The 12,418-nt window shown below is 38.0% G+C and overlaps 1 protein-coding gene across 3 annotated transcripts in view; it reads left to right on the plus strand.

Annotated features, from left to right (window-relative positions):
• Nucleotides 1–12,418, plus strand: part of Usp37 (ubiquitin specific peptidase 37) — a 102,963-nt gene that overhangs the window by 33,656 nt on the left and 56,889 nt on the right. For all 3 annotated transcript variants that reach the window (XM_037210263.1, XM_028893035.2, XM_028893036.2), the window contains 2 exons: nucleotides 5,533–5,678; nucleotides 9,445–9,668. In XM_037210263.1, the coding sequence (XP_037066158.1) occupies nucleotides 9,513–9,668 (156 nt within the window). In that variant the 5' untranslated portion in view covers nucleotides 5,533–5,678; nucleotides 9,445–9,512. The remainder of the gene's footprint in view (nucleotides 1–5,532; nucleotides 5,679–9,444; nucleotides 9,669–12,418) is intronic.

The raw sequence follows: 12,418 nt of genomic DNA on the forward strand, positions 1-12,418 counted from the left end.
GGCCCTCCGCTTTCCCTCTCCTTCGGCGCGGTCCGTATTGTCACTCGCTGTCCGCATCCTAAACCTGGCCGCCCCTGTTCGCTAGGGTGGTGGTGGTCTCGGCTTGCCTCCCAGCAAGGCCTGCTGTCTTTCCAGGTGACTTCCGTTGCCACATAATCCTTCAGACTTTGGATGCCATAGTCATTCGCCCTCTTGGCCGTTCTTGACTCTCCTCCTCCTCCTCCTCGTAAACAGTGCTCACCAGGAGTCAGGGAGTGTAATTCTTGCCGTGCATTTGATTGCTTCCCGTGTCTAGTCACACCGACGATGTCCAGTTTACCAATTTTAAATTAAGATCTGGTGGAAAAAAAATGGTAACTGGTAATAAAGTTCCGTGTCTTTGGAGAGTTGTACTGTAGTGGTTTTGGGGGTGTTCTTTCGGCGAGTTACAGTACCTGATGAGTCTCTAGCTGAAAGAGATAATCTAAGAGAACGTTGAAGAGGCATTTGGGTTTATTGGGTTAGAGATGAGAGGAGGACCCTGGGCCAGACCTATAGATGCATGTGTGTTTGTATGTTGTGTGTGTCATTTGCATTGTTGAAATTTGGAACCATGCAAATGCTTGACATTGCCTAAAGAAACGTACAGTGCTAGAAAAGGGTCCGTCGGTGGCATTGAGATGCTTCGCGTTTAATGGCGGACGAAGGGGCTAAAGTGACAGAGGTAACTGAGGCACTGAAAAACTCAGTGACAGGCAGAATCAGTTGTCTTGGTGAGAAGTTTTGGCAGGGTATGATGATTTGGTTTCGGGCTGGGGTTCTCTTCAGTTGTCCTTCCATTCCTCTCTAAGCTTTAAATTCCACTCTATGATGATAACGTGTGAATTTTTATTTTCAGCTCCATATTCAAATAGATGGCTGTCTGCTTAACATCTCAACTTGATTTCGGCCCCCCCTTAGGAATTTCAAATATAACACCTCTAAAACTAGAGAGTTTTTTTTGTTTGTTTGTTTGTTTGTTTTGTTTTGTTTGTTTTTTGTTTTTTGGTTTTTTTTTTTTTTTTTTTTGTGATAGTTTCTCTGTGTAGCACTGTAGACCAGGCCAGCCTCAAACTCACAGAGATCCGCCTGACTCTGCCTCCCGAGTGCTGGGATTAAAGGCGTGGGCTAAAACCAGAGTCTCACCTTTCCAGTGTCTGTTTCCATAAGTGGCATGTCCACTTTCATGTGACATGTCTGTGTGTTCAGTTACACTGGGTAGAAGCTTCAGAGGCATTTTTGATTTCTTCATCCTGTGTGTTCATCTCCTCTCCAAGTCCTATTTTACTTCCGGTATATGTCTTGCATCTCTCTGTGACCATCTTCACTTTTACTTTTCTAGTTCAAACCACAGTTCTTTTTCATGTGGACTTGATGTCTCTGGCTCCTGTTCTCACCTGTAAGATAGTAATAAGAGTTCTCACCTTAGTGAATTGTGATGAGTGCTATAAAGTTGGTAAAGCATTGACACACAAAAACTTGCAAGTAAGAATTAATTGATACTGTAATTATGAGTTAAACATCACTACTTTCCTATCTGATCTTTCTGGTTTTTTTGTTTGTTTGTTTTTGTTGTTGTATTTTTTCTCTTGTTTTCTATGCTTCCCAAACTCCACTTCTCCATTCATTCAAAAATAACATATAATTTCTTTGCTTGAAATCCTTCTGTGACTTTCCCATTGCTAAGGTGCTTATTACTTTAAGATAAAATTTAAAATCCTGTTCTTGGGATATGGTTCAGTTGCTGAAATGCTTGCCTAGGATGATGACTCCCTGGATTTGAGTTCCAGCATCATATAAAACTGGCAGAGACAGGAGAATCAGGAACTCAAGGTCCTCCTCAGAGACACCAGCCTAGGCTGGGTGGGTGGAGGGCAGATTCTACATAACCTGGTTCTTGCCTGCTTAGTTAGCTTCATATTCTGCCCTCTTCTTTTCTCCTTTCTTTCTTTCTTTCTTTCTTTCTTTCTTTCTTTCTTTCTTTCTTTCTTTCTTTCTTTCTTTCTTTTTCTTTCTTTTTCTTTCCTTCCTTCCTTCCTTCCTTCCTTCTTTCTTTCTCTTTTTTTCCTTCCTTCCTTCCTTCCTTCCTTCCTTCCTTCCTTCCTTCTTTCTCTCTTTTTTTTTTAAGAATTTTTTTTAAACTTTATTTTATGTGCATTGGTGTGAAGGTGTCAGGAATTACAGTCAGTTGTGAGCTGCCATGTGGGTGCTGGGAATTGAACCCGGGTCCTCTGGAAGAGCAAGCAGCCAGTGTTCTTAACCGCCGGGCTGTCTCTCCAGCCTCCCTTTCTCTTAACTAACATTCTAGCCATACTGATTTAGTTTGTGTTAACATACATTTCTAGCTTAGGGCTTTTGCACACACTACTTTGTCTGGATTGTTCCAGTGCTACCATCCTTCAATCAGCTATGCCTTAATTTTCAGCTTAAGCAATACTTTCTCAGTGAAGCCTTCTCTTGATTTTTTTCTCCTCTACTCTCTTATCCAGGTTAGATAAAAGCTACTTTAGGCAGAACCCAGTCCTGCAAATATAACTGATCTCTTACACACACACACACACACACACACACACACACACACAGAGTAAAAAAAATGAAAATAAAGCGACTCACTTTTGTTTTCATTTCTCAAGAATTGGATAAATGAATCAAATTAGAAATTGCCGTAAACTTATGCAGGTATAGGATGCTGTCTTTTGAAAGCATTGGTTTTCTGATAATCTTTCAACAGACACTTCATTCTGCAAAGGAAAACAGATGGGAATGTGGCTCAGCTGTAGGGTGCTTGCTTAGCATGCTGGCAGCCTGGATTCTAGCCATAGAGTTTTTAAAATGAGCAGGGCACAAAGAGCAACACAGGGTCTCCAGTTTAGGATATTTTTATTTATTCCTGTGTTATCAAATCATTCTCTTTTTTGTTTGTTTTTTTCTTTTGGTTTTTTTGAGACAAGGTTTCTCTGTGTAGCTTTGATGCCTGTCCTAGAACTCGCTCTGTAGACCATCTTGGTCTGGAACTCACAGAGATCCACCTGTCTCTGCCTCCTGAGTGCTGGGATTAAAGATGTGTGCCAATCCTCCACCCCTGCCAAATCATTCAGATTTTAGACAGTCTAATGTTAATAAATCTTTTCTTTTGTAGATTAGAGATAAATCTTTAGGTCAGATTTCTTTCCATTATGACAGTAACTTCATCTTATTTGTATATTAGTCTCATGGACTTTAAAAAATTGTATTATTGATGTGGTGTCCATGCGTACCGTTGCATGTGTGTTGAGGTGGCTAGAGGATACTTTTCAATAGTCAATTCACTCTTTTCACTGTTGGATTCAGGGATTGAACTCATGCCATAGACTTGGGCAGCTAGTGCCTTTACCTGCTGGGCCATTCCTACAGGCTCTATTTTATGATTTTTTTTTTTTTGTTATGAAAGAAGGTCATTAAAAATCATCAGAGTGGTTTATATATTTTAGCAACAGGTTAAATTGAAACTAAAAAAGATGAGATTTCTACAAATATATAAAACAGTTCTTGGTAGTTAAGGAAGTCAGTATTAAATTTAATAACATGCTTTAGGACTTAAAGAGTTTATACAGAAAACAATAAAAATATGAAGTGTATAGATGTCAAAATTTTATTTTCCAATTCATAGTGAGCAAGTAAAAATGTTTATAATGGAGTTAACAGTATTAGTAGCACGTGTGTAGCACTTACTGTTTATTTTGCTGTAATATACCAGAAATGTACCTAAGTTCTTGTGCCTGATTAGGGAAAAGGCTGTGAAAACACCTAGCTTGTACTTTAGTTCCTAAAGTGGGGAAATGGTTCTTTAGAAAGACTATTGTATGAAAGGATTCATTGATAAAATCCTTTGAGAATGGTCACTGGGAAGTGACTCACACAATTCATTGACGAGGATGACCTGTAGTCGTGGTTATAAATTTGGGTTCCAGCCAGATATAGTGGTGTATACCTGTAATCCCAGCACTTGAAGAGTTCAAAGTCAGCCTCCACCTACATAGTTCAAAACCAGTCTAAGCTATATGAGATCTTGTTTCAAAAAACAAAACAAAACAAAACAAAACAAAACAAAAAAAAGGCAGGGAAAAGGTTTTGGGTTTGTGCATAGCTTTGTCTCTTAGTGACTCTACACTAATTTCTTTTCATTTTTAAAAGATTTGTTTACTTTTATGTGTGTTTCTCCTGCATGTATGTATGTATGTATGTATGTATGTATGTATACCACATCTGTGCCTGTTGCTTGTGGAAATGAGAAGAGAATATCTCGCCCAGAACTGGAGTTATGGGTGGTTATGAGCCATCATGTGGGTGCTGGGAATCAAGACCAGGTCCTGTGCAAGAGCAACAAATGATCTTGACTACTGAGCCATCTCTCTAGCCCCCTGCATCTATTTCTTAATCTCTGAAAGTCTCAGTTTCCTTTATCTGTAAGATACAGTGATAAACCCTGTCCTCTAAAATTATTACTATTAAATGAAAGTGTTTGATACTTAGCACTGTGCTTAGTAAATGTATAAAACTTACTGGATAGGGTGATGTTTTAAAGAAATGAGTTTTTGAATTAATTAACTTACTTACAGACAGGCTGTTATGTAGCTCAGGCTGGCATTGAAACTCACTATGTAGGTGAAGATGAACGTTGAACTGCTTCCACCTCCCAAGTGTTGGGATAGAGGCACACCAGTTAATCCTTTGCTGATGATGAAATCCAGGTTTTTGCGCATGCTGGCAAGCACCGTGCCAAGGGATCCACACCCTGTCCCAAAGTGATGAGTTTCTGAATTAGAGAATTAGTACTTTTGAAAGATTGGGTGGTGAATAGGTGAGAAGGAGCTTAGAGCTGATGTTAAGACTTCTTGCCAGAATGATGATGGAAAGGATCAACATAGGGAAATCAAGGAACAGTAGCTGGTCTTGTACTGTGTCATTTTCACATTTGTGTCTCCGGCTACAGTGTCGTCTAACTAGAGTAAATCAGATCCTTTTATTCTAAATGAACGGGTGAGTTCAAAGTTGATATTGTTGTGTTCAAGTTTGTGGTAGGATTTCAGAGAAAGTTAGGTTTAGAGGGACTTGAAATTAAGAAAGAATTTTTTGTTATTTTTTTTTAAGAACTTTCTGAAAGGTAAATGAAGATCTCCTCTTTCCAGCTTTAAAAACTACAGATCAACGTAACTGACAAGCCCTCTTTTAGACCGTTATGATGTAACAATGTTTCTAAAGTCAACAAAGGATGTACTTTCTCACTGCTTAGTTTCAAAATCTAATAGCAATAAATAAGAGCAAGACACAGGGTGATGGACTTGCAGGCTCTTGGTATAGTTCCTCATTCTCTCCACTGCAGGCACATCCCTAGTTCGTGAGGGATGAATGTGTTGCACTTTAAGTATTTTCAGTAAGAATGGTCTTTAAATGAATCTTTTTTACATAGTCATTTTTTTTTTGTTTTAATTTCATATGTTGGAGTATTTTAAAGCACACTTATATTTTCTTTAGCTGAGTTGATGACTCCTGGAGGGAACCACTGGTCGAGCTGAAGAATATGAATAATTTCTCAAGAAAAATACATTACTTTTGGCACAAGAAGCAGAATAAAAGTGAATTATTATTACGTGAAATTTTTCACTAAAAGTCACTGAAAAGTAAGTATTGTTTTTGTTTTTGTTCTATGTTTCCAGGATTATGCAAATAGACAAGAATTGACAGATTTTTATGCTTACTGTGTAATTATACATTTATGCTTTCGCATGATTTCTTTACCAAAGAATGCCTGATAGGTGTGTATTTAAGTAAATGAATAAAAAAAAGACAGATAGCTTGCAATATGAGCTTGCATGGAACGCTCAAAATAGGATAGTTGTTAGCGTTCAAGGGATCTTTTTCTCCTGTTTATGGGAGGTCTGACTGACACCGGGCATCGTGGCTCACACCTGTAACCCCAGCCCGGGGGTTGGGGGGTGGGGGTGGGTGGGGGATAGGGGAGTGTTGCGGGGCTAAAACAATTGCTATGAGTTTGAAGCCAGCCTGTGTTAGACAGTGCCTTCTAGATCACACTGTGCTACAGTGTAAGATCCTGTCTCCCCCCTCAAAAAATGTTTTAAATTGTTTCTATATATACTTTATACTGAAAAGGAAACTGTCTCTTAAGCAAGTAGGGCAAGCTCAAGCGTGGTTATTGTTCATTCATTTAGTATAAAAGAAGTACTGAACGTTTTTATTGTATGCTCTAATTTTATGTTCTGTATCTTTCAGTATTTTCATTAGAAGAAAATAAAGTTGCTAGTTGACATGGCTAAGAAAATGTTCAACATATGAAGTTATGAAGTAAAATTTTATACTTATAACCAAAATTTGCATGTAGAGTTAGAAATAAGATTTTTTAAATTTCATGTATACTTGAGTAGATGTGAAATTTCATTTCTAAGTTTTATTTAATAATGATATTTTTAATAAACACCAAGATCATGGTATTTTATATTCCCTTTTGGTACCCTAATCAATAATGAGCTATAAAGAAAAATGAAAGAATTTGATAAGACTTAAAACTTTTTTCAGGGAGAGGTAGAAGGAAAGATGAAAAAAATTGAAAAGACAACATCTCTTTTGGATGTACTTTGTATCTTTGATATGATACTTGTGTATAGGCTAGAATAGCCTTAAGTTCACAGTAGTCTTCATGCCTTTGCTTCCCAAGTGCTGGGACTAAAGGTGTGTGCCACCATGCCCAGCTTGTTCATCATTTTTGAACAATGATACTCAATGAGATTAAAGAACATATTCTCTGTCTTCAAATAGTCTAGGTAGAAACAAAGGAATACATAGCTAACAGTGTGATGTGTCAGTCAGCACAAAGTACAACAGGAATATGGAGAAGGATTTAAATAGCCTCAGAGTGGGTATGAGGAAGAGAACCAATGGAAGTAGTCAGGAAAGTTTCCTAAAGAGGGGACCATCTAAGTTGAGCCTTGATTTTAGAACCAAGAGAAGGAATGAGGTCAGAAGGGGAGAATATGTGAAAACTAAGAGATGTGACCACAGTATGTAGAGATTCAGTGTCCTGAGAATACATGGCTTTTGGGTAAATTTTTTAGTTGAGATGGCTGGATTGAGAGGGCACTTACTGGGAATAGATATTGGGGGCCTGGATCGTGAGGCCTTGATATCATGTAAATGAGTTTGTATTTAATTGTGAAGACAATTAAAAGCCATCGACTAATACTAAGATGGAGAGTGAATCTACTTGATTTGTAGTTGGAAAGTTACCTGAAAGGCATATGGAGTTAGTTAGAATTCACAGAATTCTGACCTCTTGTTTCTAGTCCAACACCAAAATATCATATAAGGTCACAGCTAGTTCTAATGATTCTGGCTTGGGAAGTGAGTGTAGGAGAGGAACAGCATATTCTTTCTAATCCTGACAGACAGAATGGAAAAAAATGTCAAGGACTTGTACAAACAATAGAACCACAAATAATTGCTAAAATGTATTACAAATGCAGGTTGCTTGTTCAGGTTTCTGTAGGGTTACTAGTTTGAGCAAAATTTCATATAAATAGGCATAATAATAGACTTTATTGTTTTGATTTTATATGTTCAATAAATTGTTAATATTTAAATGTGGTCACAGTTGGCCCTCAGAATTTTTTTTTTGTTTTTTGTTTTTTTTGTTTTGTTTTGTTTTTCAAGACAGGGTTTCTCTGTATAGCTTTGCGCCTTTACTGGAACTCACTTGGTAGCCCAGGTTGGCCTTGAACTCACAGAGATCCACCTGGCTCTGCCTCCCGAGTGCTGGGATTAAAGGCGTGCGCCACCACTGCCCAGCCGGCCCTCAGAAATTTTTGAGGGTGTGAATAAATATTAATGAAGAACTTAAGATGCATAAGAGCATTGAACTCTCAAAGTGTTTGTAAATGTCTTCTTTGACTCCTAGTTACTTTCTGTGCAGTAACTACAGGCTTTGAACTATAGGACCCCAAACTAGTCGCCTCCTGCCTGCAAGTGGGTTTTGTTTGATTTCTAGCTTTTAAAAATAAATTTAGCCGGGCGGTGGTGGCGCACGCCTTTAATCCCAGCACTCAGGAGGCAGAGCCAGGTGGATCTCTTGTGAGTTCGAGGCCAGCCTGGTCTCCAAAGCGAGTTCTAGGAAAGGCACAAAGCTACCCAGAGAAACCCTGTCTCGAAAAACCAAAAAAAAAAAAAAAAAAAATTTAAATTTATTGCTTACAATATAAGATGAATAATTTTATGTAAAGTTCATTTTTGTGAAAAACAAGAAAAAAGTGCTCTGGCAAATCAAGGTTCACATGCTAGCAGTTAGCTAGATTTTGTAGCACCTATACATGTTTTATCTGCTTGCATCATTTCTCTCTCACAGACAGTTGATTTATAACTCCTGTTAACCTCTGATTTATTGAGGTCTTTGGAAAAAGGGATATTACATAGAAGGAATAATTCGGCACATGGATGCTAACTCTGTAAATGTTAGTAGTATCAGCCGAGTATACATGTTATTTTATCCCCCAACATTTTCTTGTTAGCTGTTCCACTTTATGGTTGACAGCACTAATATCAGAGAAGAAGTTATAAAGTTAGTGACAGAATTGGCTCCCAATTTCTAGACCTAATATCCCTTTTATATTATCTTTTCTAGATTTTTCATTTATAAACTTTTATAAGCAAGAATCCATTTTAGAGATACTGTTTTAGAAGATGAAAATACGTAAAAAAAATTTGGTTTCGCAATTTTAGATATTTGTGCATTTATATATGTAGTACTATCTGATAACACCTATTACTATAATTTTATTTGCTGACTTTGGGCAAGTCTAGTTGAGTAGTGTTAGATATCCTATGTTATTATTGTTATAAATAAGTATTAGAAGTTCATTCAAGCTTTTGGGAAGATGACTCAGTGGGTAAAGTGCTTGATGACCAAGGCTGATGACCTGAGTTTGAATCCCCAGAACCCACATATAAGCTGGACAGAGGCATAGGTGTCTGTAATCCCAGCATACTCCTACAGGACATCGGAGGCAGAGACATGAGGATCCCGGAAGTTTATGGGTTCACTAGCCTGATGGATGCAGCAGTGAGCAAAAGGAACCTTGTGTCAAACAAGTGCTGTATGTGTGCCTCTAGTCATGCACACACATCACACACACGCAGCAAAGAAACAAATCATTTATTCTGGAAACTTGAATGAATTTGAATATTTGTCTAAAGTTAAATGCTTTTGGAAATGGTAATGATGAATATGGATGGTTCTTAGGGAAGGAGTAAGATTATTTTCTGTAGAGACTAAATGATTTTTTTTTCCCAAATGGAGAAAGATATAAAATGGTTCATTAAGTATTCTCTTTAAAACTCTGTTTTTAATCACTTGTAACTTGTTGTATTTTTCTTCTTTAGAATCTGTCAGGTGAACATATATTTTTGCTTTTTAATTTGGTTAAAAGCAATTTATTTTTGAAGAAAATATGTCTCCGCTGAAGATATATGGTCCTATCAGGATTCGAAGTATGCAGACTGGGATTACAAAGTGGAAAGAAGGATCCTTTGAAATTGTGGAAAAAGACAATAAAATCAGCCTAGTCGTTCACTACAACACTGGTGGAATTCCAAGGATGTTTCAGGTATAACAGATTTTGATTGGAATGGTTCCTTAGTGAAATCTTTCACTGACCAGCCACACTGTGTCATAGTTGTAGTAAAGTGGCCCTGAAAGGTTTCTTACTTCCATGACACTGGTACTTTTACGTGTTGGTTTTATAAATTACTCAGTAGTATTGTTGGGTTTAATAAAGAGTAGGAAGCAGTCACCATTATTGGAAAGAAAACCAGTGGGAAAGAACTTAGAGAGGTTTCAGTACCAGATACTTAAACTATTTCAAAGGCCATGTTAAGAGTCATGAGCAGTGATTTATACCTGTAATCCTAACACTTGAGAGGTAGAGACAGGAAGATTAGTAGTTCAAGGTTATCTTGAGTCACAAAGAAAGTTTGAAGCCAGCCTGGGTTATATGAAACTATGTCTCAAAAAATAACATGATATGGAACTGTATACTAAAATGTAGCCCCAAAGAAAACAATAGTAATTATAGTAATTACAATACACAAAGCCCTATTAGGCTAGATTTGAAGTGCTCTTAAGATCCCAGCACTTTGGAGGCTGAGTCAGTAGTGATTGTAATGCAAGGCCAACCTGGGCCACCTGGTCAGAACTTGTCTCAGGTGAGATTGGGCACATATCACAAAGTGATGGGGCCATAAGGACATGTTTAGGAAAATGTGGGGCTGAGTATGAGCTAAGTGGTAGCACTTGCCTAGAGTGCTCAGAACCTTGGATTCAGTCTCTAACATCACACACACACACACACACACACACACACACACACACACACGATAATCTTAGTTCATCTTTTTTTTTTTCTTTCAAGTATTTGCTAGATTCATTTAATGGGATTTTTTTTTTTTTTTTTTTTTTTTTTTTTTTTTTAGTGCCTTCTAAAAGTCAGTTTCTATGTCCTAAATAATCCTGTCATATGTCATGGACTTTAATGGGTGATTGTTTTATAGCTATCTTCTTATAACACCAAAAATTTGAAGGTTCTTTATTACTTGTCACAATCTTTAAAAAAATAGCTATTGGGCCAGCAAGGTGGCTCAGTGGATTAAGACACCTGCCACAAAGCTTGGTGATCTGAGTTTGTTCCTTAGGACCCATATGATGGAAGGAGATTATCAGTTCCCACAAGTTGTCCTCTGACCTATACATACATGCTATGACATGTGCACACCATATACATACACACATATATATACATAAAATGTAATGAAAATTTTAAATAGTTATTTTTTTTAACCTTCTGTACTACTATTGTGGCGCTAAGAGCTGCTGATTTTTGTGTGAGTTGAATTTAGAACATAGCTATGCATGGTAGCACATTCCTATGATCCCAGCATTTGAGAATCTCATACAAGAGAATCACTACTTCAGGCCTAACCTAGTCTGCATAGTGAATTTGACGCCAGTTTAGGGTGCATAGCGAGACTATTTCAAAGAAAAAAAAAAAAAAAAGCGGTCTAGAGAGATGGCTGGCTCAGTGATTAAAAGTACATGTATTTTTAAAAAAAAAATTATATTCATCAGGCCTTGAGAGATGGTCTGACAGTTAAGAGCACTGGCTGCTGTTCGGGAGGACATGGGTTCAATTCCCAGCAAGATGGTGGATCATAACTGTCTGTACTTCAGTTCCAGGGTGTCCAGTAACTTTTTCTGCCTCTGAGGACACTAGGCAAGAAATATACATGAAGGCAGACTACCCATACACATAAAAAAATAAAATAAATTTATCTGGGAAGTGGTGGCGCATGCCTTTAATCCAAGCACTCAGAAGGCAGAGGCAGGTGGATCTCTGAGTTCAAGGTCAGCCTGGTCTACTGAGCTAGTTCTAGGACAGCCAGGGATACACAGTGAAACCTTGTCTTCAAAAACAAAAACAAAAAAATTAAATTTTAAAAATTATATTTATTAGTTTTTAAAGAAATATATTTAAAGCCGGGCGGTGGTGGCGCACGCCTTTAATCCCAGCACTCGGGAGGCAGAGGCAGGCGGATCTCTATGAGTTCGAGGCCAGCCTGGGCTACCAAGTGAGCTCCAGGAAAGGCGCAAAGCTACACAGAGAAACCCTGTCTCGAAAAACAAACAAAAAACAAAAACAAACAAAAAAAAAGAAATATATTTAAACTTTATGTTTGAATTTGACAGAAATAAACTCTCCATTTGTTTATACTTTTGAACTGTGAAAGTTACTGATGTTTTTGTATATTACATATATTCTGTTCTGGTATAGTGATACATGCTTGTAATTCCAGCACTCAGAAGCTGGACAGTGGAAAAACAAAGGCTAGACTGGACTTCATTATGTAGTGGGTTGAAAGCTAGCCTAAGTTATATAGTGAGATCATCAAACAAAACAAACTCAGAGATGGCTGAAAGGGTAAAGTACATATCACATGGTGGAGGGAAACCAGTCTCCACGGCTCTCCTCTGACCTCCACTGGCATTCTGTGGCACCTCCCCCAGTACTCACAAAACGAATAAAATGTAATAAAAAGTTGGTTTGGAAAGCTAAATGTGAGCTGGGCTTGGTGGCACACATTTAATCCCAGCACTCCTTTGGCAGAGGCTTGGTGGTGTAGGTTTAGAGGCTAGCCTGGTACACATAGTGAAGTGCAGGCCAGGCAGACTCTAGAGTGGGACCTAATCTTTAAAGAAAAAAGAAAAGAAAAAGGAAAGTTGAGGCTAGAGAAATGGCTTAGCAGGTAAAAGCAAACACTTCTTGCAAAGGACCCCAGGTCATTTCCCAGTACTCAGGTGGAG

This window comes from Peromyscus leucopus, chromosome 13, assembly GCF_004664715.2.
Source record: "Peromyscus leucopus breed LL Stock chromosome 13, UCI_PerLeu_2.1, whole genome shotgun sequence".
Lineage (NCBI taxonomy): Eukaryota > Metazoa > Chordata > Mammalia > Rodentia > Cricetidae > Peromyscus > Peromyscus leucopus.